The 25,412-nt window shown below is 49.6% G+C and overlaps 1 protein-coding gene across 1 annotated transcript in view; it reads left to right on the top strand.

Annotated features, from left to right (window-relative positions):
• Window positions 1-25,412, top strand: part of SEC23B (SEC23 homolog B, COPII coat complex component) — a 474,773-nt gene that overhangs the window by 285,339 nt on the left and 164,022 nt on the right. The window contains exon 14 of the mRNA XM_069607535.1: window positions 6,741-6,894. Within this exon, the coding sequence (XP_069463636.1) occupies window positions 6,741-6,894 (154 nt within the window). The remainder of the gene's footprint in view (window positions 1-6,740; window positions 6,895-25,412) is intronic.

Genomic DNA, 25,412 nt, shown 5'->3' with positions numbered 1-25,412 from the left:
GAAGCAGGACGACCAGAGCTCGCGTCCCCTTACATGAGTGCAGGACTGAAGGAGTGAAGGAAGCCCAACCAGTGCCCAAGATCTGCTGTGGTGCTGTTTACAGAGCGATGAAACCACAAAGTGCTGCTGATCCGAAAAGAGCCCTTAGCTGGTGCTGACGTCCCAATTGCTGCCACAGAAGTCCTCAAGGCGTCCTCCCTCTTGTCCCCACGACTGAGACCCGGGATCTGCATCTCTGCAACCAGACATAAGCCAGCTGGACCACTCTTCTAACCAAAGGTACTGTTCTGACTTGGGGTACTTACCTCTGTGTCTTTAGCTTTGCTCTTCTCACTTGAAACTTGCTGTAGCTGCTTCTCTAGAGTTGATTTCAGCTCTACCCCTGACAAGTGTAACAGCTTGTGACCCTACAGTGATTTTTCTTCAACAAACTCTAACTTTGCAATCCAAGAAGTGACTCAGCTGCATAGATGGTGCTCCAATTGACTTTGGCTGTCCTGGCTCCCTGCAGACTCTCTAATCCATTTGTCTTTGATATTTACTGTCCATTATATGTGATAACTTGGTTTTTAACTGTTAATGATGGGAAAGGTTTTTATCTAGACTTCATTGGACGATTTAAAGTGCTCACATGCTCCCAGAACCTGTTTAACATTTTTTCTTCCCTTAACCTTTCCTTTCTACAAACTTCAGAATCTACAAAGTGTACTAGTGATATATAAATGCTATTACCATCCTAGTTATTGAAGTTGCCTTAGGGTGTAGGAAGAGTGTAAGAAGCATCTCCAAAGAGTATCTGCTAGCTTTGTGTTGATTCAGGGAAAGTATTTTAAAGTATATTTGATTGTTACAAATGCTTATTTAAAAACTGATGTTAAATGGATAAATAACTCATTAAAACCTTTTGTAAGTGTTACTGGGCTACTTGCATTTGTGGATTTCATTGCTGCAGCTCTACAGCTCACATGTACCCCTCTTGAGATTTGCCTGGCTGCTCAGTCACGCTTGTGTGGTACCAAAGGCCTGTACCAAAGGCTGGGTTGCCTAATACCAAGAGGACATGGGTGTTGTAATCTGCCACAAGGTTACTAAATCAGTTCTTGCCTAACACTAGGTTCACACCAAAATACATATCCAAGTTTCATGTCTACCAGTCCATTGCACTTCCTACTTTTTTTCCAAGCTCCATCTAACAGTCGATAAGAGCCTCCACACCTTAGATGTAAGGCTGGCAGTTTTATTCTGCCTAGACAAGACCAACTCACTAAGGAAAACAGACTGACTTAGTTTCCATAACCCCAGGTAGGGAAGGAGAACACATTTCTAAAAACGGTATCTTCAGATGGATAACCAAATGCATACAGCTCTGCTATTCACTATCTAAGAAAACTCTACCTTATACACCTAGAGCTTGCAGGAGTACAGGAGCTACTCCAGCATTTATTGCAAATGTACCCCTAGATGCAATTTGCAAAGCCACTACTTTGAGCTCAGTTCATACGTTTACACAGAATGAGTGCATCGATACACACACTAAAGCAGACTCACAGGTGGGACTAGTGGTTCTGAAACATTTATTTGCCGCTGTACCTCCTCAAAACCCACCTCCAGATACTGCTCGCTAATCTATGCAAAGCATGTGATCTAAGCAGATCCACAAGCCTTTGAAGGCATACATTGCTCACGTAATCATATTTCTGATTCTTAGATCTGCTTAGATTCTCCTGGTGGAGTTGAAGGTGCATAAATGTCTTGCTTTATCTCTATTCTCTGGTTAAGTAAGATTCTCATAGAAATGGTAAATCTTTCTAACCTGGGTCAACCCCAGAACTTTTTTGCTTTATTAGTGGGATATTTTTTCTTAATACCTCTTTGAGTGGGAACCTTTTTCTGAACTCGCAGAATCTTTTACTCTTTTTATGGGTGTCATTTTTTAGACTCAAGTTTTTTTAAAAGTTATCCTCTTTAACAACTTTTTGGCAATAAGTGCCCGTTGCTGGGTTTCCCTAGGGTCTCCCCTTTTAACTTTCTCTGGCTATCCTTGATAAAACTACAGTTCCCAAGGGTAGAAAGGATCTTTGGATCCTTTTTACATTTTGTTAGGTAAAACCAGCACACCCCACCTTATGTGGTGTGCTAGGTAGATATAATGTATCCCCTTTCAGACTTAAACAATTCTGTTCCAGGGACGAGCTTGTCTTCAAAAGCTGGTGGCAGTGATACCTTGGATTAAATTGGTGCACCTTTATCGCGGGCGTTATGCACAGCTGCAGTAAAGGCACATATGGGTGCTCATTTTACCAAAATGCCCCCTGTTGTCTTTTGTCGCCATTTTAGTGTTTCTTGTCCTTTCTTGTGCCTTCCCCTGACATCCAGGGCTGGAAATACCTTTGTGATTTTTATCTTTGGTGGGTGTCCCCTCGACTCCAGTTGGTCTCTGAAGGCAGGAAGCGAGGGAGGAGTCAAACTCTACAGCCCTTTGTCTTCCTCATTGACTGAATGGGGACAAATCCCAGTGGAGGGCTGGCTGTCCTGATTGGACAACCAGACCGCCCCTTGTTGTAAAATGCAGGGAGGGAATGCAGAGGTTGTGCTGTAGTTCCTGTTAGAAAAGTTTAAATGCAGTACCCTCTGGGAACACTACAAACAACTATGACTACAGGTATGGGCGGCCCAACCTTTGGTATAGGCTTGTACTACAGTTTTGGTAGCATGTTGAGCTGCTGGGCTTATCTCGGGAGGGGAAATGCGAGTAGTGGAGTTACACAAAGATTCACGGTTATGGTATTCAAATAAACACGCACACTCAATGTTTCTTGCATAACCAATTAATAATTTATCACTCGGTTATAAAGCCTTCTTTAGAAAGGAGCAATAGAATAGTAACACACAAATATACTTCAATACTGCACACTTTGAGTCTCTGGATCAGACGAGGCCCTTTTGGGATGGCCCACAGACACAACCTACACCCACAGGTGACTTCAGTAACAAGGGTGCTGGGGACATTAATGCCTTACTGTTGGCATACAGAATGCTCTCAATAGTTTGTAAACGCGCAGGTTATTAGAACACAAGAAATTACAAATATTCATAAGCAGGGCAATTACTTTCAGATAGCACTTAGAAGAGGCACCGTCAAAGCTGGCAACTGGCAAACTTTACTTTCAGTGGCTGTTTCGCGTTTCAGCTCCTTGCTGTACAGCAAATAGCAATAAACCCGGTTCCTGGCTGTCAAGGTGGACTTTCCTCACATCTGAAGTCCCGCACTCAACTGAGGGCGGTGCGGCTTGGTCAGTCCTGTTTCGTGGGAGTCCAGAGGATCTTCCAAAAGCTTTAGGCCAGTTTACAAGCAATGCACACAATCTGGTATCCCTCTCTCTGGCTCTACGGTTTCCTGTAGCAACTCTGAGGAAATTCAACCAGCTCCGAGATGGGTGCCTAGGTGGCTTACTTGGGAGTTGATTGGTCCTACCAACTCAAAGGGAGAAGTCGTCCTTTGCAGGTTGCAGGGCTTCTCCGTCGATGTGAACTTGGTGATTCGGACCTTCAGCAGGGCTTCACCGGGCAAACCAATGGTCCAGGAGTTGCAGCAGCCGTCCTCTTCAAGCTCTTCTTCGGTTCCTTCGTCCAGTGGTCGACTCTGCCTTCCAAGCCAAAAGAGTCACCTTTTATTCAGTTCTCTCCCATTAATTCCAGCCTAGCTGCTACTCACCCAGCAGGGTGGCTGTTCTTGCCCGACAGTCAGCCAATCGTCACAGAGTGCCTTTGGGTCTCCTAGGAGACTAAGCACAGGGAGTTTCGGGCACCTCCCTCACTTCCTGCCTACCCCAGACACTGTGGAGCCAGAGGCGAGTTTCACTCCTGAAGGCTGCCAAAGGCGAATGAACAAAGAGACCAAACCTGGTTTGGCGCTCAGAGAAAAACTCGAAGGACCTTTCCACAAAGAAATGGTGAAAAAAGAAGACTGCGGACCATTTTAACAAAGGAGGCTCAGCGCCATTTTGAAAAACATGGCTCCCGCGATTTAACGTTACCGGAGCTGCGAACAGTTAGCGGTCGGGGTAAATCATGGTAATTCATTGTAAAACCGCTGCCACCAGCCATTCTGAGAGGAAATGGTAACATATGAATGCTACATAAGTAACTAGACATAGGGGATACTAAGTAACACCTCCAGCACTCTATTGTAAGATGGGGTGTGCTGGGTCTAGACTTTTATAGGACTAAGTGAAGTCAATTTAACTCCTCCACTGCTCTGGGAAACAGTAGTTGATCCCAGAGAAGGTATTTAAACCTTGGGAAATCTGAAAGACTTCCCTGGGGTACTGCACTGAGGGAGCTTTGTGACTCAATTGTAAAAGATGATGCCTATGGAGTTGGTTAGACTCCACAACCAAAAAGAAACAAACACAGAAAACACATTGAATTGAAAAGTTGAAAGTCCCAAAGTTTAACAAAAGAGCTGGAGAGCTCTAAGGTGGGAGGAATTAGCACATTTTTGAGAATTCTCCCTAACAGTTCCTGTTGAATACTGCGAACCTGGAAGCTGAAGACTAGTCAACCACTGTAACCGAAGAGTATGATGAATGAAAGGCAGCTGAAACGATTTCCAGCAACCAGAGAGACTGCTGTGTAACCAGAGCCTGCTGTAGCCCTTCCTTCCAATCGACATGGGGACTCCGAAAACGACAAACCTGACCCAGAGCCTGGTGAGACCCACTAGACTGAAGAAGACATGAATTTTGAGCCATCCCACACGTTGCTGCGACCTTGCGGAGCTGCAATACCCTGGGACCTCGCGCCAGTGCAGTTTTTAGTCAGCTGGACGAGAAATGCAGGGAACACCCCATCCGTTTCATCAGTAGGTACCTGAAGGACCATGAAACAAGGAGGGCAACTATTAAACATGAGTGTTTTGCCATTGTGTGGTCTCTGAAGAAGTTTAGACCATACTTGTATAGATCTACTTTTGTAATTCCTGCTCCACCAACATCCCACCCACAACAACACTCCAACCCTACAAGCACCCGAGCTATGGCTACACTTGCCTCACACTGACCTCAAGACCATGCCCACCAATCCACAAGAAAGACAATTACGAGATAAGGGCCCTGGCTAGCACAAGCACATCACTAACTACTCACTGCCTCTGTCAACCCGCAACACTCACCCTGGGAAGCTCTGACCACTAGCAACCTCTCCACAACCCTATTCCCCATGCTAGGTCCAACAAGCCCTTGATGACTGTTACATTACGATTACTTACTATACAATTTGGCTTTAACTCACAGCCTTTCATGCCTAGGCCCCCTCGATCTACACGAATTGAGGGGTAGCCCCTTCTGTTTGCTTGTTTTATATGGAGACCCCAGCACCACAAAACCGGGGCCTTCTGCCGATCATAGAGGTTTCTCCATTTAGGCGCAGCCGCTCCTGGCTTACCATATGACGAAACATACTGCAGGGGGACACCCGGGACTTGCTACTCCAGGATATTCTTCCTAGCCCCCTACTCTGAGTGCACTGTTAGTATAGGCTCTATTTTGTTTAGCCTTGTAGTCCATTGCATTGTCAGGTATAGGCCTCTCCCCACCATACAGGATGCTCGAATACAGCTGAGCTTAGCCTTTTCTTAATCCTCACTATTAGATGTAGACCTTCCTCCCAATATACAGGACTCTCGAATCTACGGTACGTATCGATCGCACCACTGGCGTGGACACTGACTGCAGGCACGGCCAAGCATCCATGCATGATAGAACACGCCTAGGGCTAAGCACATCCGGCCTAGTGCACACATAGCCCTCCAGACTGAAACACCTGACGTACCTCAACACCTCGATCACTAGCACGCAGTCACCACCACCCGAAAGGAACTTTGTATAGCTGACGCACATAAACTCTCTAAACAATAGCATTCTATCTAACCCTCAACAGCACCCACCCATGTGTCTGACCTCTCTAGCTGCTTAGTCGAGCCTTGCCAGACACCTAAGTCCTAGAACGGCTACATGCACACACGCATCTCCTAAACTAACCCCCTTAGAACTCTAACGACATAGACTACACCAAGGGCGTTCCACCAAGGAAAAGCGCATTGAGGCCACACAAGTGGGGAAAGAGCGCTAAATAAATAACAAAATACACTACAATACAATACAATATGGAGTTTACTAGACTCCATAACACAGTAGTTCAAAATCCCAGTCGGAGAAAAAGGAGCGAGTGGTAAAAAGTTCCACTCACTCAGATCATCAAGATAAAAAAATTCCAGTAAAAGTGCTGGGAGTCTCTCAGGTTGAAGGGGAATTAGCACAGAAACTGATAATTATCTTTAGTAACTGAAAAAACAGGACGTAATCAATTTATCGCCTGTTCTTTTCAATGTACATAATGACATTTTGGAAACCCTATGAGGAATTACCGTCAGCACTTGAAAGCATTTCCTCGAGAAAAATGAAGACTATCCAGCCGATTAATTACCTAGATGGTAACTCCTCCAATCCCCAATAACGTTGCATTGACTTCAGAAAGGTGAGTTACTGAAACCTCTGATGTGGCAGAATTACCACAGTTGGCAACGGTGAGAACAGTGCATCCATTCATCTGTATTAAGCACTGCTAATGTTGCCACCCCCTTAATAAGAGCCAAAGTACCCTCTGTTGTACCAAAACAATGTTTCTGTTTTTAAGTTGGTTATATATGCTCTAACTGACCTCTCTTCCTATGTCATTAGTTGGGCAGATGCACAGAGCCAACTCCAGCACATAGAAGCTGCATTTGATCAAGAAGCGGCTGCTGTGTTGATGGCCCGGCTCGGTGTGTACAGAGCGGAATCTGAGGAAGGGCCAGATGTACTCCGATGGCTGGACAGGCAGCTTATTAGACTGGTAAGTTTCATTTGCTCACTTTGCTGAAAATGTGCACATTTGATCAACTCTACCATGCATTGTTTATCAACAGTTGCATAGGGAAACTCCCCATTGTTTTCTTGTTAACAAGCAATTGCAGACAACCAATGTAAGATGTGTGCAAGGTGGAAATTGTTCTATTCAGAATTAATGAAGCAATTTAAAAGCGAGTTCCTTGCATAGCTTGGCCATATTTTTGCAAGTCACTCCACCTAGTTGAAGATACCCAACGCTGTCTATTGTCATTCACCTCTCTCATTTAGTATCTGGTCCATCACTACTTCATTCACACATGGATGACTTTCTAGAATGCTAACCTTTTGGTTTTGTTGTGGGAACAACCCAGTGTCACCGTTCAGCCAAGCTCACCAGATTTCATACAACTGCTAACGCAATCTGGGAAGGAACCTAAACTACTGGTTTAAAACCTAGAGTAGACGTCCATGTTTCTCAATGGTTTCAGATGGAATATCATTTACTCCGCAATGGCAGGACGGACGATGGAGTCCCTTCCGTCGGTCCTTTTGCATAATCCAATCCAAGGCCATCATTAGTGACTGGTATAGTTCCTTTATTTCCACTTCCTTTTTGTTAGGGTAGATTTCTATCTTTGTGTGAAATTCCCCAGCACTGTTTTGCTGGACACCTGGATTTTTGCTAATTCTTCTGAGTGAATGGCAACCCTTTCCCCCCCCCCCTCACTCTCCTTTTTACTGTGCTATAAGGGACCTTTTTGACCACTTTTTGGTATTTCTGTTTAGAGTTATGCTTTCCCTCCAATTTTCTGACATCCATATTTTACTAAGACGACACACCACACTTTCTGTGTAGTGTTGCTGGGAGCTCGTAGAGCTTCCCCCTCCACTGTTTCTTTATTTTCCTGGCTAACTCCTAAAGTTACCAGTGCTAGGGGATACTTTTTATCCCTTATGTGTTTTTATTTTTCGAGATCAGCATACCACACCTTAGGTGGAGTGCTGAGGGGAGACAATGTATCCCTTTTCTCGATTCTCTAGTCACTTTGTGTTACTGTGACGGGTCCATATGTTGAAGCTGGTGGCAGTTTGTCTTTTGCACAACATAGCTGCGGTAGGGAACACAAGGCACACCATTTGCCAAAAATGGTGGCCTTACTTTTTTAAGCCCTGAACGAGATGACTTGTCCTTTCTGGATCCTTCTTCTACCTTCCTGGGTGGGGGAGGATTCTCATGTCCCTTTGTCTTCGCTGGGCTTCCCAAGGAAATCCTGTGAAAGGGTCTCTGATTGACTGGCAGGACAGGAAGTGCAGGGGGCTGGGGGGGACGAGGTGACCGAAACTCCCCTGGTCTTTGTCCTGCAGTGTGCCTGACTGAAACTAGTTCAGACTGGGAGGCTGATCCATTAGAGCCCCCCCCAACCCCTCCTGGGTTTGAATGGTACATGTGTCTTGAATGGTGGATTCAGCTGGTGTTCCTGGATATATTCCGAGGTTCTGGAGCTGAAACTCGAGTCGACCACGAGAACAGAATTTTCCGAAGAAGTCTGATGAAGGACAACGCCAACAGATGCCAGAGCCTGTTGAGTAACTGCTCCTGTCCCAACCTCAACTACTTAGTGACAGGGCAGATCTGAACACGACGACGTCCTCCCTTGGACTGGTGGGTCTAACCAGCCCCAAGACAAACTGCATTTTGCACTATCGCTGGAAGAGCTGTAACCTCCACTGCCTTCAATTCACCAATACCCTAGGACCTGTGCTGCATCACTGTGTATCGTCAATTGAATTGCAAATGCGCCTGGAACTTTGGGGCCTTCATCTATGCTTGCAGTGACTTGTTCTAACTCCCCAAAGTCCCCTTACCCGAGGCAAAGACTGAGAAAAGTTGAGTCTACTGGCACAGAATCTGCCCTTCATCCAAGCTTGAAAAAGGCACCAACAAGCCAGAACCGTAAAGATCCTTTGCTGGGTATGTCTGCACGAGAGCGGTCACTAGATACACCAAAGTCCCTTTTTTTTCTGTTGCTAAGACCAAGAAACCTGTGATCTGGTCTGCTGTCTCCTCACCGCTGGAACAGTCATGCAGCAATTGCTTCTTCACTCGAAGGTACTATCCTGCTCCTATTAACTTATGTGGAGCCTGCTTTGTTTGTTTTGTTTGTTTGTTTTTTTTAATTGAATTTATAAAGCGCACCAGACCCGGGAGTAACAGGGCGCGGCAGGGTTATGCAAGGCTTACAAGGTTACATAGTGTATAAAGTACAATATACAGGTAGTCAAAATTTCACAATAGATATAACAATATACAATATACAAATAGTCAAATTTCACAGCAAAGACGGGGTTATTTACATCATAGTGTACAAACGTCTGCAGACATGTACAATCTTAAAAGGCAGACAATGCTGGAATGCAATGGTGTCAGAGGAAGCTAGTTATCGATCAGATTGAGGTGGTAATGAGGTGGGTAATGAGACCCACCTCAACAAGATTGTTGATCTTGTGTTCCTTGAGGCTGTAGGTAGATTTTAACTTGCACCCCGCTCCCCTAGAGTTCTCCAATCCTGCCTTGGGACATTGGTCGTTGGAGCAAACCTTCAAGGAAACCTCTTAACTTCCTTGACTTGTGAAACCTAGTTTTAACTTGCCTGCAAAATCAAGAGGAGTTCCTGTTGGACTCTGCCACTGAACCTTTTACACGGTCTTCCTGCCTTTGCTGCCCTAGCCCTGGTTACTGGTGGCCCAGTGGCCCCTCTGAACATTGTCAGACTCCCATAAAATAGGGTTGGACTCTGTGAGACAGGCCAGAACAACGTTCCAAAAAGTTGTAAAAGTTTGGAAACGTTTGCAAATATGTTTCAAAAGGTTTTAATATATGATTTGTTACTGAAAAAGCTATTCTAGTGTGACTACAACTGTCATTTCTGATGTTTGTTAATCTGCTTAGAATCACATGCTGTGCATAGTCCGACATCCAGTGGTCACTGCGGAGTATTGCATTTTGTTTTTCGTAGTTGAAAAGGGGACGTCGACTATCCCTATAGTGACGTGCGTTGTACCCACAATCCCTCACGCGTCGAGGTCCCTCAGATTGTTTTTTTTCCACCCAGTTATTGGTTGCCTCTATGCGGAGCTCCTCGAGAGACATTGCAAAATCATTTCTTCGACCCTTGGTCGTTTATTATTATTAATATCGAACACATAGATCCCTCCCTCGACGAAGCTGCAAGCTGTTTCTCCGCCGAGCAAGATCTTCGACGGAAAGACGAGCGGAGGAGATCCTTCGGCGTCGCTGAACACCTGGCCTGGCCTCACTGTTCTTACAAAGTAGGGCGAGTGGGGTTGTGTGATCTTTTCTTTTCACTCCGAGAATGCCTTTCTCTTTCCCCTCCCTCTCTTTTGAGGTCGTAATCACACTTCTTGCCCTCAGCTATAGAGAGGACGCCCTTTAGGTTTTGCCCACTTTGCAAAGGCAAATATACCTGGAAGGACAAGCACAAACGGTGCAACCGTTGCTTGCCCCTCGATCACAAGGAGGACGGCTGTGCGGCCTGTAAGTTACTTAAGCCCAAAACGATAAAGGACCGCAGGGTCAAAAGGTGGGCGGCCTACGCCTTATCTAGGTCAGATTCCTCGCCCGCTGCCGCCGCCGCCGAATGTGACGAGGACAGTGATTGCACGGCCTCCGTAACGGAGGTTGTAGACCTCTCGAGGGAGCGTTCTCGCTCCTCTTCGTCCGTCCCCAGCCCCGACAAGCCCGGCTCACGCCCAGCTTATGGGGATGAACACCCCGGCGACAAGGACGCACACAAGAAATCTCATAAACACATACATACCCCACGGCACGCATTCGTCGAAGACGAAGGCAGCCATAGCGGCAACGGAGGCGCCGGGCCCACCAGCGTCTTTTGCCGAACATAAGGGTCGCCAGCCCTCCCCGCCACCACTCCTGCGACAGGCGACCGGGCACTCTGGAAATAAGGGCGCTAACCCCAAACCCTCAGGCGGTGACGCGCCTCGTAAGACTGCGCACGTTTCCAGTAAAGACTCGACGGTACCTAGCGCGACGGCGAGCGATCCCATGGCAGACAGAATGATCGCCGAAAGCCTTGCGCGTATATCTTCTAAGGACGGCCAGAGACGGACGACAAGTGACACGCCGAAAACCGCGCACAAGGCTAAAGAAACGCCTAAGGCGCCGGAAAGTAGGCTGGGACAGCTCCCACCGTCGACAGAAAGCCCTAGCCTGCCAGAACACTTCTCAGAAGGCGAAGGCACCTTATCTTCGACGCTATGGGACAGATCTAGGCGAATACAAGGAGAAGAAACTCCTTTTTCACTCCCAGACCGCTCTGGCCTACCTCAGTGGACCTTAGAGAAGTTCCAGTCCTGTATGGACACGTTAGACAGATTCATGGCCATTCCAGAAAATAGGACACCTAAAAGACCTAGGGAGGTACTCCTAGAAAGTCCAAGGGCTAAATACCCGAAGTTGTTCTATAACCCCTTTCAGGAGGATATGAACTCTTACGACCTCACCGAAGAGGACACTCACTTCCAGGAAGGAGAGGAGTTTGTTAATGATGAAAACCAACAAGAGGGAGAAGGCTTCCATGAGGACACTAACATAAGTGAGGAAGGGTACGAAGAAGACCCAGGTGTGGGTGACCCAAATCCCTGGCAGTCACTATCAGGGTCTACAGAACCAGACATTATAGACATCAGGTCTCCTCAGACCACACCAGTTAGGAACCCTTTGCCTGTTGACGATCAGCCCACCTTTAACGCGCTGCTGAGGAAGGCAGCAGCACATTTTGAGGTCGAAACTGGGGAGGTCACCCCAGACACTGACTTCGTGGAAAGGATCATCAAAGAAAAACCCCCCCACCAGCCAAACCATTCCAATACTCGGCTCTGTTAAGAGACAAATCAACCCTTCACTGGCCACCCCTGCACTAGTAAGAGTGGTTAATCCAAGAATCGAAAAATTGTTCTCACCCTCTCAATCAGACCCACTATATATTAAGGGTCACTCAATCCCGGACTCCTTAGTGGTGACTAACACTAGGAAAAGGGCTGGGTTCCACTGTCTACCAGCGAGGCACCCCCGGATAAAGAGGGGAAAAAGCTTTATGCCCTAGCCAAAAGAATTACCACCTCGGCAGCGTTCTCAACTAGAATTGCCAATAATAACACGTTGCTGGCAAGCTACGCTGATGCGCAATGGGGAAAGCTTAAGCAGGACATCGAGGAAGTCCCTGAACCCCTAAAAACTAGATTGCTGGCTACAGTTAATGAAGGGTCTCTGGTCAACCAATGCATTGTTAAGAATACCCCCGATGCAGCGGAAACAGCTGGCCGCTCTTTGGTACAGGGAATTCTGCTGAGGTGCCACGTCTGGCTTCGCAATTCCGGGTTTAAGGTGGAAACGCAAGCGGCGCTCATTAACAAGCCTATTGAAGAGTCTAACCTCTTTGGAAAGGCCGTGGACGACGCACTGGAAAATGCGAAAAAAGAATTTGATACCATAAAGACCTTCGACCAAATCTCAAAACCCCCTAACAGGCGGGGATTTGGCAACAAGCGTTCTTTTCATGGCCAACGCAAGCAACAGAATCAACAACGTCAATATTCTGCCAACAACTACCAAAGTAATAGTGGCCAGTACAATCGGAGAGGTCAACGCCGTGGCAAGGGGAGAGGCCGGGGTTCCACCCCTAGAGGCTCCCAAGCCACCAACAACACCAAGTGACGCGAAGATTCGGGTCCCCTCCCATGCATGGCCGGTCGGGGGCCAGTTAACATCCTTTCTTCCAGCATGGGAGGGAATAACATCAGACCGCTAGGTACTATCCACCGTAGCCCGCGGCTATTGTATAGAGTTCAACAGTTCCCCAACATACAGACCCCCGAGGGGACGACGCATGACACCAGAACACCTCGCCATCCTTCTCCAAGAAGTGGACCAGCTACTGGAAAAAGGAGCTATAGAGGTCGTGCCTCTATCTCAGGTAACGGAAGGTATTTATTCAGTGTACTTCCTTGTACCCAAAAAGGATCGAACCATGCGCCCTGTATTAGATCTGCGCCCAGCGAACAAGTTTGTCAAACCCCAAAAGTTTTGTATGGTGACCTTACAGGAAGTGATCCCACTGCTATCACAGGGAGATTACATGACAACACTGGACATGAAAGATGCATACTTTCATATTTTAATGTTGCCAGCGCACAGAAAATACCTCAGGTTCATGATAGAGGGCAAACACTACCAGTTCAGAGTGCTACCCTTCGGCATAGCATCTGCACCAAGGGTATTCACGAAAGTACTGGCAGTGGCAGCGGCCCACCTGCGCAGGTTATCCATCCCAGTATACCCTTACCTTGACGACTGGCTCATAACAGGGGATTCTTACGAGACATGCTTCTCAAACACCCAAAAGACTGTAGACCTTTTGTTCCAACTGGGCTTCTCCATCAACGAGAAGAAGTCCAGCTTAGACCCCAGCCAAGTCAAACAATTCCTAGGGGCTCTAATTCGAACAAAGGACGGCCTCGTCTTCCCCTCCAATGAGAGGGTCCAAAACATGCTGTTTCAGATCCCCCAATATGTGGCAGGTCTGGAGGTGACGGTGCGCAAAGCGATGCGCTTGCTAGGAATGATGGCGTCATGTATTTATTTGGTACCTCACGCGCGCCTGCGCATGCGCCCAATGCAAGAGTGGCTCAACAGCCAGTGGTGTCAGGCCAGCGGACAATGGGACGATCTAGTGGTGGTCTCGCAGGCCTTGGTTCTCTCGCTACGGTGGTGGACAAAGGAAAACCTGGTAAGTGGGAAACCCTTTGCCACACCCGCAGTGGAAGCCACTCTAACCACAGATGCATCCCTCACAGGATGGGGGCCTCACCTATCCCATCAGACTGCTCACGGAGTGTGGACTCTGAGCGTAGCATCCAAGCACATAAACCTACTGGAGCTATTGGCCGTGTTCAAGGCACTTAAAGCCTTCCAGGAACACCTACAAGGGAAGACAGTGATGGTCCTTACGGACAGCACCACAGCCATGTACTACCTCAACAAGCAAGGGGGCACCCACTCTCCAGGACTGTCCAAGCTGTCCCAGAATATCTGGAAGTGGGCTCTCAAACACATGTTCCTACTGTTGCAACTTGTACCAGGGGAACTCAATCTGCTAGCAGACGAACTCGGCAGAGACTTCCCTCTGCCCTCAGAGTACGAATGGCAGTTGCACGAAGACATCGTCTTCGACGTCTTCACACAATGGGGATTCCCAGAAATAGACCTGTTCGCAACTCTGGAGAACTCACAATACCAAGATTACACCTCTAGGTACCCCCAGAATCAATCCAAGGGGAATGGTTTATCGATTCCATGGTCGGGGAAATTTGCTTACGCCTCGCCCCCCCCCCCCCCCCCCCGACTCCCCTTCTCAACAAGATTGTGCACAAGATGCACCAGGAACAAGTTACCATGAACTTAGCAGCCTGGCTCCTGAGATCATAGAATTTGGACACTTACATCTCCCGCAGAGATGCATGGACATCCTCAGGGAGGCTAGAAAGCCTAACACTCGTCACTGTTATTCTAGCAAATGGGAGAGATTTGTCATCTGGTGTAGAGAAAGAAGCATCGACCCAGTTGACTGCTCCCCCACGCACATTGTCCTGTACCTGACCCATTTACTGGACTCAGGTCTAGTGTTCAATTCCATTAAAGTCCACCTAGCGGCACTTTCTGCATACACCGCTTCCCAGCTTAAAGTGTCGTGGTGGAAAGTCCCAGTTATCAAAGCTGTCATGGAGGGAGTAAAGAGAATACACCCTCCGATAGCAAACCCAGCTCCCCGCCAGGACCTGAATGTGGTACTTACCAAACTCATGGGCTCACCCTTTGAACCCATGCACAAAGCAACTCTTAAAGACCTCACTCTTAAGACCGCTTTCATAATAGCTATCAACTCCATTAGGAGAGTAAGTGAACTACAGGCTCTTTCTGTTTTAGACCCCTTTGTAGCAGTTCACAAAGATAAAGTGGTTCTACGCACGCACCCAAGGTTTGCACCGAAATTCATCTCAAAATTCCATGTAAACCAGTCAATAGAACTACCAGCGTTCTTTCAAAACCCTTCCAATTCGGGAGAAAAAAGTCTGCATACACTTAATGTGCGCAGAGCTGTCATGTTCTACATGGAAAGAACCAGACCACTGAGAAAGACTAATCAGTTCTTTGTCTCGGTGGCAGCAGGAAGAGAAGGAGATGCAGTTTCAAAATCCACTATATCTAGATGGATTGTTCAATGCATCACTCTCTGTTTCTCTCTTGCTAAGAGAGAACTACCCTTCAAGCCAAGAGCACTTTCTACTCGAGGCACTGGGGCATCCATAGCATTCATTGCAAATGTTCCCCTTAAGTCCATCTGCAAAGCGGCAACCTGGAGTTCTGTGCACACCTTTACAAAACACTACTGTCTAGATGCACACTCTAGATCCGACTCCCAGGTGGGACAGGTAGTATTAAGACATCTTTTCTCTACTGTTCCTTCTCATAACCCACCGCCAACTCTGGGTACTGCTCGCTAGTCTATGCACAGCATGTGATTCTAAGCAGATTAACAAACATCAGAAGACAATGCATTACTTACCGTAAAAGCATTTCTGATTGTTGTATCTGCTTAGATTGTCATGCGCCCACCCTTCCTCCCCGCTCGGATGGAAGGAACATTAGACACCTTTCTACATCTCTCTCTCTTTTCTGTACTCGCTCACATATAGAAGGCTCCCTCAGGGCAGAAAAAATACAAACAGAGGGACCTCGACGCGTGAGGGATTGTGGGTACAACGCACGTCACTATAGGGATAGTGTTACAGACACGCCTTGTCGACGTCCCCTTTTCGACTACGAAAAACAAAATGCAATACTCCGCAGTGACCACTGGATGTCGGACTATGCACAGCATGTGAATCTAAGCAGATACAACCATCAGAAATGCTTTTACGGTAAATAATGCATTGTCTTATTCTCCAAAGAATATTGCAAGTGTTTTCTATGTTTTGCTGTGTTATAGTACTTACTTGAAAGTTAGAACAGTGTTCCTTAATATATATATTACATTTTATATATAACTTCAAGTGTATCTGTGTTTTCTTAGATGAAGTGTATGCTCAGAGTTCTTTGTAGCTCCGAGTTCTTTGTACTTCACTAAAGCCTGCCTCACTCCTTAGACGAAGCCTGGCTACTCGCCATTCTACCAAACCTGGCTTTTCCCCTCCCTCCTCTTGAATCCCCCCCACTCTACACTCGATAGGTGCACAGAAACGCTGATCCAAACACAGCAACTCCTATCCACCAATACTCCACGGATGCTGCCAGCGTTCACAGCGGCACACCGTGATAAACCCCACCTCTGAACACAGCCCACCAATACCCTAAGGATGCCGGCAGCGTTCACTGAGGTGCACAGTAAAAAAACTATCGTCCTCCTACCCACCACTCCCCCAAGGAATGCCGGCAGCGCTCGCTGGGACACACCGTAACAAACTATCATCCTCCCTCACCCCTCCCCTCCCCCCCCTCCCCCCTTAAACCCCTCATCCCTCCAGGCCCCTCTCCCACTGCTCAGACTTTTTTCCAGGCAGATCAGGTTGGACTGGGCCATGAAATTGTCTCATGCACCAATGAAAAGGTTGCCCACAGTTGCAAATGGCTATTCATTCCTTTTGTGACATTGTTTGAATAGTACCCAAGTGGGAGTTTTTTGATAAAATGGGATGCAAATTGTGCGTTTTAAAGAATATTTCTCCAGCATGGGGTCTGGCATGGATTCACATGCTCATGAATATTCCCCGTCGTCAGGCTGGGAATCCTCGGTAAAGAAAAAATCAGTATCAGTTTCGTTTCTGATCTGTCTTTCTTAGTAGTAACCAATCACTGATCTCTGGGTCATACTGCCCCCAGCCAATGACTGCCCTCTCCCTAAACCCCGCCTCCGGCAGCCATCCTCAGATTTTTACCGCACGCTCAAGTGTTGGGAGTCCTCGTGCTTTAGCTCTCGAGTTTTTTGCTGTGTTTTCACGCTTTTTCAGGAGATTTTCTCATTTTTTCGGTTTAATCGAGCCTCAAGCTCCACCGTTTCTACTTCCGACAACGGGGATCCGTTTCGGAATTCTTCTACGCCCCTCAAGGGTGAAGTTTTCGTCGAGTTTATACTTCGTGGAGGATTCCGGAAGATCTGCGGCCTACCTCAACGGACATGGCCCAGGACAAGGGAAGCTTGACGCCCGGATCCAAGCTGTTCAGGTGCTGCCCTGGATGCGGATTGCAAAACATTTTCAAGGAGGACGAGCACTCGCAATGTCTCTACTGCCTTCATGAGGACAAGATGCACGTGGAGAAGGACTGTGCGTTGCAAGAACCTTTCGGAAAGGACCAAACAAGATCGTCGTTCCCGCCTCACCGCCTGCCTGGAGAAGGGCACAGCAGGTGAGAAGGCGAAGAAAAAGTCTGAGCGGGCTTCTAATCCTGTGAAGGCTCCCTGGCGACGGGGGCCCAACAGAAGGCCAAGCACTGCGAGTCCACGGGCACCGGGAGCGCTGAAAGGTCGGGCTCTTCGGCTGCCAGGCAGGGCGCTACTTCACCGGTACGTTCGACCACGAGCCAGCCCTCTGGTTCGGGGAAGAGGAAGTCCGAGAAACTGGGTAAGCCGCTGGAGCCGACCCGGTCGATCTCGAAGGGGGAGCAAGGCGCGGACCCCCACCCCCCCCCCCAAGGCGACCGCCCAGGACGCACATAAGGTGGTGAGGGTTTTGATCCAGCCGGCAAAGGCCTCTATCGAAGTGGTCGCTGCGACCCCGGCGAAGCCGGCTGAGTCTACGCCAGTGGAAACGGCCTCTGGGCCCAGAGTATCCCTGCCACCGTGGAGGGAATCCTCTTTCCAGCCCATCGTTAAAACCCCTGTGAAGTCCCCGGTGGAAAAAGAGGGGGGGCGGTGGCCATTACTCTGTCGTCTCGGCAGCCGCTAAGAAGAAGGCAGCGGGTGCTGCAGCTTCAACTTCCACTTCCCCACCGTACAGCGAGGGCAAGAAGTTGGACTCCATAGGACGTCGAGTCATATCGTCGGCGGAGACGACGACGATTAAGGCGGCCAATGCCTTAGCGATCGTGGCCCGCTACGACAGGGCGCTCTGGTTCAAGATAACTCCCCTGCTAGACTTTCTACCTGAAAAGAGAGCGGAGGCCTAGAAATTCTGCAGGAAGGCGAGGTGGCGTCAGATCATGCCATAACGGTGGCAACGGACATTGCCGATACCGGATTTCGCTAACTGAGCAACGGAGTTTGCCTCCGACGGCGAGGATGGCTCAAGGCGACAGACTTTCGCCAGGACATCCAGACCAGAGTGTTGGACATGCCGTTCGACGGCAACAACTTTTTTGGTAAGGCGGTGGACGAGTCTCTACAGGCCATCAAGACCGACTCTGAGATGGCCCGGGCCCTAGGGGTGTTTCGACAGCGACGGCCCTTTCGGAGCTCCGGAGTCAGACAGGGTGTCTCCAAAGGCTTCCAGCGGTGGCTCCTCCACTTACCGCCAGGCGGCACGCTCCTCTTACCAGGAAGCCTACAGAGGTCAGGGCAAGCAAGGGGTTCCCGCCGTCGTCGCCAAGGAGGCCAAGGCGGCAAGGCCGCTTCCAAGCAAGACTGACCCGGCCGTGTTGTCGGGCCCCCAGCGAAGCACCCCGGTGGGAGGCCGGCTGACGAAGTTCGTCAGCGTGTGGGAGTCCATCTCAACCGACTGTTGGGTGTTCGACACCCTGGCCAGCGGGCACTCACTGGAATTCCAAAGAAGTGCCCTCGCATTCCTCCCGTGGCCAGGAAGGAGAATCGCGTCCCTCAACTGCTGTTGGAGGTAAGGGCGATGCTCAAGAAAGGTGCCATCGGAGACCCGGAGCCTCCTGGGGACGAGCTCGGAGTGTACTCAAGGTACTTCCTCATCAGAAAGAAGACAGGCGGTTGGCGCCCCATCCTAGACCTGCGTCGGTTAAACAAATCAAGGCGCAGAAATTCAGGATGTTCACCCTCCAGCACGTACTGGGACAGCTGGAGGAAGGCGACTTCCTATCGTCGTCGGACCTGGAGGATGCTTACTTCCACATCCCCATTCTAAAAAGGCACAGGAAGTTCCTCAGGTTCGTGGTTCAGGGACGCCACTACCAATTCAGAGCCCTACCATTCGGATTAAAGTCGGCACCCAGGGTTTTCACCAAGTGCCTGGCACCAGTGGCGGCGCGGCTGTGCCTGCAGGGGATCCCACGTCTACCCCTACCTGGACGACTGGCTAATCCGGACAAGGGAACTCGCTGTCGAACACACAGCAAGGGACCGTCCGGTTGCTCACGGAACTGGGGTTCGCCATCAACTACCCCAAATCCCACCTGGTTCCATCGCAAGTAGCACTGTTTCTGGGAGTGAAGCTCGATACAGTGGAGAAATTGGCCTCCCCTTCAGAGGAGAGGACCAAGACCATCCTGGGCAAGTTGCGGCGCCCGTTAGCCACGGACGTGGCCAGGGTGAGGTCCATCAAGTCCCTTCTCGGGATGATGTCCTCATGCTTCTATCTTGTACCCCTTTGCAGACTTCGGATGCGTCCGCTACAGGAGTTCCTCGACGCCCACTGGTTTCAGGCGACGGGCTGTTTCGAGGACCGGATCCATCTCGACGAGGAGTTCCGTCGGGCGATCCTATGGTGGGGCACCCGTGCTCGCCTCACTACAGGCACAGACTTTCAAATCCCGGCTTTTCAGGAGACGGTGACGACTGACGCCTCTCTGGAGCGTTGGGGGGCCCACACCGGAGATCTCCACGCAAGAGGCCTTTGGCTCCCGGAGGAGAGGTCTCTCCACATCAACATTCTGGAGCTCCGAGCAGTGTTCTGGGCTCTCAGGTCGTTCCTTCCGTCCCTCAAGGACAAGGTGGTGAGGATCTTCACCGACAACACCACCACGATGTTCTACATACGGAAGCAAGGGGGCACCAGATCCCCAGCCCTATCCAAGGAGGCCCAGGATCTGTGGCACTGGGCCATCGCCCAGGGGATGTTTCTGGTTCCCTTCCACTTGGCAGTAATAAAAAGCACCATCGCCGACTCACTCAGCAGGGAGCTGCGCTCGTGCCACGAGTGGGAACTGCGCCAGGATCAAGTGGATCAACTCTTCCAACGATGGGGCAAACCCCAGATCAACCTGTTCGCGACGGCGACGAACTCCAAGTGCCAAAGGTTCGCCAGCAGGTTCCCACAGCTGAGGAGCATGGGCGATGCTTTCTCGTTCCCCTGGGACGGCCTGTTTCTGTACGCGTTCCCGCCGTTGCCGTTGCTGCTCCGCCTCATCAACCAGCTCAAGAAGTCCAGGTGCAGGATGATCCTCGTCGCACTGGCGTGGCCGAGGCAGATCTGGTTCCCGGACCTTCTGGACTTGTCAACGTCCCCACCAGTCAAGCCGCCGGCGGACGCGGATCTTCTCTCCAGAGAAGGAGGCGCCATTCTCCATCGCGACCCACAGTCGTTGAACTTGCAGGCCTGGCTCCAACAGCACTAGAGTTTGGAGGGTACGATATACCGGCTGATTGCAGAGAGGTTCTTGCAAAGGCCAAGGCGTCCTCAACTCTCAAGTGTTACGGTCATAAATGGAAGAGGTTCTCTGTCTGGTGCCGTGCACAGATTAACCCTCTGCGGATTACGGCCCCTAAAGTACTGCCGTACCTACTGTCACTGGCCAAAGCTGGACTGGCTCACGCCTCCATAAAAATACATCTGGCTGCCATCTCCCGATATACCAGGCCTACGGGACGGGCATCCTTGTGGTCTCATCGCCTGGTGAAGGAATTTATGAAGGGACTATTCCGATCATTCCCGCCGGTGAAGGCTCCTGCCCCGGCGTGGGAGCTTAATGTGGTTCTGGCCAGGCTCATGGGGGGGCCCCATTCGAGTCTATGCATTCGGCGCCTTTGAAGTTCCTGTCATGGAAGACAGCGTTCCTCGTGGCCATCACCTCCGCACGACGAGTGGGAGAGATCCAGGCCCTATCTTGCAAGCCTCCATACTTGACTTTTCATGACACGAGGGTGGTGCTGAGGACGCACCCCTCCTTCATGCCCAAGGTGCCGTCGGACTTCCACCTCAACGAGCCCTTGGTGTTACCAGTTTTCTTCCTGTCGCCTTCGATGCCGGCCGAGAGGACTTTGCACTTGCTGGATGTAGCTAGAGCGCTGTAGTTCTAAGTGGACCACACGAAGAGTTTTCGGAAGACGTCACAACTGTTTGTGAACTTTGGGTCTGTGAATCAAGGGAAGGCTCTCTCGAAGACTTCCATTTCCAGATGGCTCTCCGGCTGCATCATGCACTGTCACCGGTTGGCAAACCGACCGCTGTCCGGCCGTCCGAGAGCCCATTCGACCAGAGCGATCGCTGCTACCACGGCATTCCTGTCTGGTGTGCCCCTGCTGGACACCTGCAGGGCTGCTACGTGGAGGTCGACGCACACCTTCACAAGATTCTACTGCGTCGATCGGGAGGAGTCCAGGGTCAGCCAAGCAGTGCTGCGCAACCTGTTCGCCTAAGGTGAGCCTTGTGAGCAGGTAAGAATTGCTTAATGTTGAGTTTGTATGTAATGCTTAATGTTGAGCCTTTGCCACCTCCCATGGTTGTGCATGTGTATACTGCTATGTATTCTTTTATTCATGAGCATGTGAATCCATGCCAGACCCCATGCTGGAGAAGGAACAAGTTACTTACCTGTAACTGTTGTTCTCCAGCATGGGTCTGGCATGGATTCACATGCAAACCCTCCCATCTACCCCTCTGCGGCTCTTCACTTGGTCATACTGCCACTTGGTGTGCTACCAAATCTGAGGATGGCTGCCGGAAGCGGGGCTTAGGGAGAGGGCAGTCATTGGCGGGGGGCAGTATGACCCAGAGATCAGTGATTGGTTACTACTAAGAAAGACAGATCAGAAACGAAACTGATACTGATTTTTTCTTTACCGAGGATTCCCAGCCTGACTGGGAATATTCATGAGCATGTGAGTCCATGCCAGACCCATGCTGGAGAACAGTTACAGTTAAGTAACTTGTTCCTTATTCCGCAATACTGGTCAAGACTATTAGCTGTATGATATGGCCTTTGTAACGCGCTAATACACAAGTGTTTCAAGGCGCGATGAGGCAGAGGGGGGGGGGGACAAGGGGAGAAAGACAACGATTCTACTTGGCCAGGTGTCATTCAGATCGCGCAAGTGCATGGGTAGAGGGGAAGGGAGAAGTGCAAGGGGGAAAGGGAGAGGGGAAGTGCAGTACATAGTTGGTAGAATACAAGATAAAATAATAAGGGCCAGCAGGTGGCAAGTGCAAGGTAAGTGCAGACAAGTGCTGGGAAGGGGGGCTGTAGGGATACAGAGACAGTCCCGCAATGCAGGGGTTGCCAGGGAGGCATTGCAGGAGAGAGTGGCTGGGCCAAGGACCAAGATCGTTGAGTGGTCCAGTTGCGGCTTCAGTGCAGTTTCAGTAAATTAGCAGGGGAGAGAAAGCCGAAGCAAAGAGGAAGGTTTTGAGGTGCTTCCTGAACCGGAGATGGTTCTCCTCAAGTTTCAGGGAGGCAGGAAGGCTGTTCCAGAGGGAGGCCCCTGCTGCGGACAGAGATCTACCCCCAACTTGTTGCTTGGAGAAGCGGCTGACCCTGAGGGAGTTGGAGGCGGATGAGCGAAGAGCTCGAGAAGGAAGATATTTAGGAAGAGAGAGTTGAAGGTATTTTGGCCCCAGGCCCCAGAAGGCCTTGTGGACAATGCAGAGGGTTTTGAACTTAATCCTCGCAGCCACTGGGAGCCAGTGTAGCGATTTCAGTCCTGGATAGATAGTCCCTGGGCTTGAGGTCTAGCTGGGCACACATCGAATCTTCAGCACTAGAACTCTATCCTAAACCACCAACAGCACCCACCCACGTGCCTGACCTCCGGGCTGCTCACTGGAGCCTAGCCAGCCCACCTAAATCCTAACCCGGCAAAAATGCACACAAGCATCTTTTAATTTAAACTCTTAGAACCTCCTGCACATGGACTGCGGTCACCGAGGGCGTTCCAATCACAATGCTCATTGAGGCCATACAAATGGGGGAAAGGGCGCTATATAAATAATGAATACAATACACTACAAACTCTTGTGTGGTTCAGGCTAAATCGAAGTAGTGTAATACTGTTCACCCAAGGTGGGCTTTCCTAAGTGGTGTCTTAGACAGTACTTTTGTAAAAACCCCTAACATGTATGCTGCAGTGATCTGAAAGGCAAAGAAAGAAACTGGCCAACAATACTTTCGGGTGGAATGGGGTGATCCACAGTGGTACTGTTGATGCACATGCAGGCACTTGCGGAGGGGACGGCCCTCCCTATGCCACCTGCCCCCCCTCTTGAGTCTAAGCCTTGCTGCTCTGCAACCTTACATTGATTAGGTTTGGCTAGACCTCACTTTCTCCCTGTTCACCATAATCGGTTGGCCTCCCAAAAACTACCACCACGGTTGATTTGGGAAATCCATCTTTATGCTTCACTACTATTTCCTGCAGGGTTGTCCTAAGTACCTGGGTTCTGCAGCATGGTCTCTGGGATGGATTCACCTGCTCCTGAATATTCCCTGTCGTCAGGTTGGGAATCCTTGGTAAAAAGAAAAATGTGGTTGCACTTTCGTTTACAAACTGTCTTTCGAATGGATTGTGTCCTCCCAAGTATTCCTCATCTTAGATATTCGTATCGTCGGCTTTGCTGCTTTGGAGCAAAATAATTCCACACCAGAGGGCACTGTGCTCGATGTCGAGGTCACTAGAGGGCTGCCGTAGAGTGTTGACGTCATCCCCAGTATAAATGGCTCGAGCCACGCCCGTTGGCTTCAGTTCTGTTTTTCCGAAAGCTTTTGCTTCGTGTGTATGAAAAAGGCGCTTCAGTCTTTCGGAATGTCTTCCTCATCTAACTCTTCCACACCTAAAACTGACTTTGAAAAGTGCCAGAAATGCAGGAAGAAAATGTATATATCTGATTCCCATCGAGTTTGCCTCTGGTGTTTGTATCCGGACCATCGAGTTGATGAATGCGGTTCCTGTCAGGCTATGACGAATAAAGTTCTCAAGGAACGACGAGGTACATTGGCGGTGGGGGAGGAATCTTCAAAGAAAAAATAAAGACTCGGGGGAGTGTAGGGAAAAGTCCCAATGTAAATCGAAGAAATCTAGGTCGAGAAGTCGGTCAAGAAAATCTTCGAAGAAGGCAAAGAGGCGTCGCTGATCTCCCCCTTCCTCTTCTTCGTCATCTTCTGATACAGGGTTTATCACTTGTCCTTCAAAACATGATTCCCCTAGAAAATGGGAGGATTTTAGAGCCTCAATGATGCAAATCTTTTAGAATGTGGCACAACCCTCTCTAAGAAATTGCGTGAAGATCATGCCCCAGCTCATTCTAAGGATGACAGAGGAAGGTCAGAGAATAGATGCTCTAAATCCGGCAAACGTCGAGGGTGTCATCGAGAGAAACCTCTCCTATATCTCATAAAAGGAGCAAGACAGGCATACCGGTGCATAAACCGAAGGCTACACCAGTCAAAATGGCGTTGTATGCCAAACCGTCATCGAAACATGTCTAAGTTCTCGAAGACTTACTCAACACCAGCGTTGAAGGTGGCATCGACCCCTTCCTCGACAACCCTTACATCATCAAAGCCAGCATCAACAATATTGACGCCTTTGTCGAGGGCAACATTGATTCCGGCACCAGTATTGATGCCTATGGCAAAACCAACGACCCTACTCCCCAGGCACCTCCCAGAGATCTGTCGCATGACATTCTTTCAACCCTCCAAACGCTGGTGTCTGAGATACAGAAGAGGATATTGCCACCAACGGCACTACCGGCGACGACCCCATTGGCACCGGGGCCACCACCGTCAAAGAAAAGGAAGAGGCACCTTAGGCCTCCTCTCCAGAGCCAGTGCCCCCCTTTCCTCCCAGGAACACAGGGATGGACACAGCGTCGATGACACCGATGGCGGCATCTCTCTGCTTCCAAGGGCTTCTCCCTGGACAAAGTGGGTTCCTTTTCAATCTATGATCGCCCGCGAGTCAGAACTCTAACTCACACCGGAGGAGACAAAGGAGGGCTTCCTTTATCAACACCAGGAGGCGAAAAGGAACACCATTCTGGCGGTGCCCTGTTTGCGATGAGGGTCTCGCGCTGCTGAAGAACCCTGCCGAAAAGAGACCTGCTAATGTAGAAATACCGGCACCCAAGTCTCTGCAGTCACAGCCTTCTCCAGACACAGTGGTCTCTGCGTCTGCGCGGAAGTCATCCACCCCGTCGTCCTCGGACTCCGTTCGCCCGGACAGTGAGGGGAAGAAGTTGGACACTGGGTAGAAAGGTTATCTACTCGGTGACGGTCAAGGCGGTGAATGCTTTAGCCATCCAGGCCAGGTACGA

The sequence above is a fragment of the Ambystoma mexicanum genome, chromosome 4q, assembly GCF_040938575.1.
Source record: "Ambystoma mexicanum isolate Mex_15411 chromosome 4q, UKY_AmexF1_1, whole genome shotgun sequence".
In the NCBI taxonomy this organism is placed as follows: domain Eukaryota; kingdom Metazoa; phylum Chordata; class Amphibia; order Caudata; family Ambystomatidae; genus Ambystoma; species Ambystoma mexicanum.
Note: the sequence above shows the minus strand (reverse complement) of the source record. Positions and strands in the feature narration are given on the sequence as shown.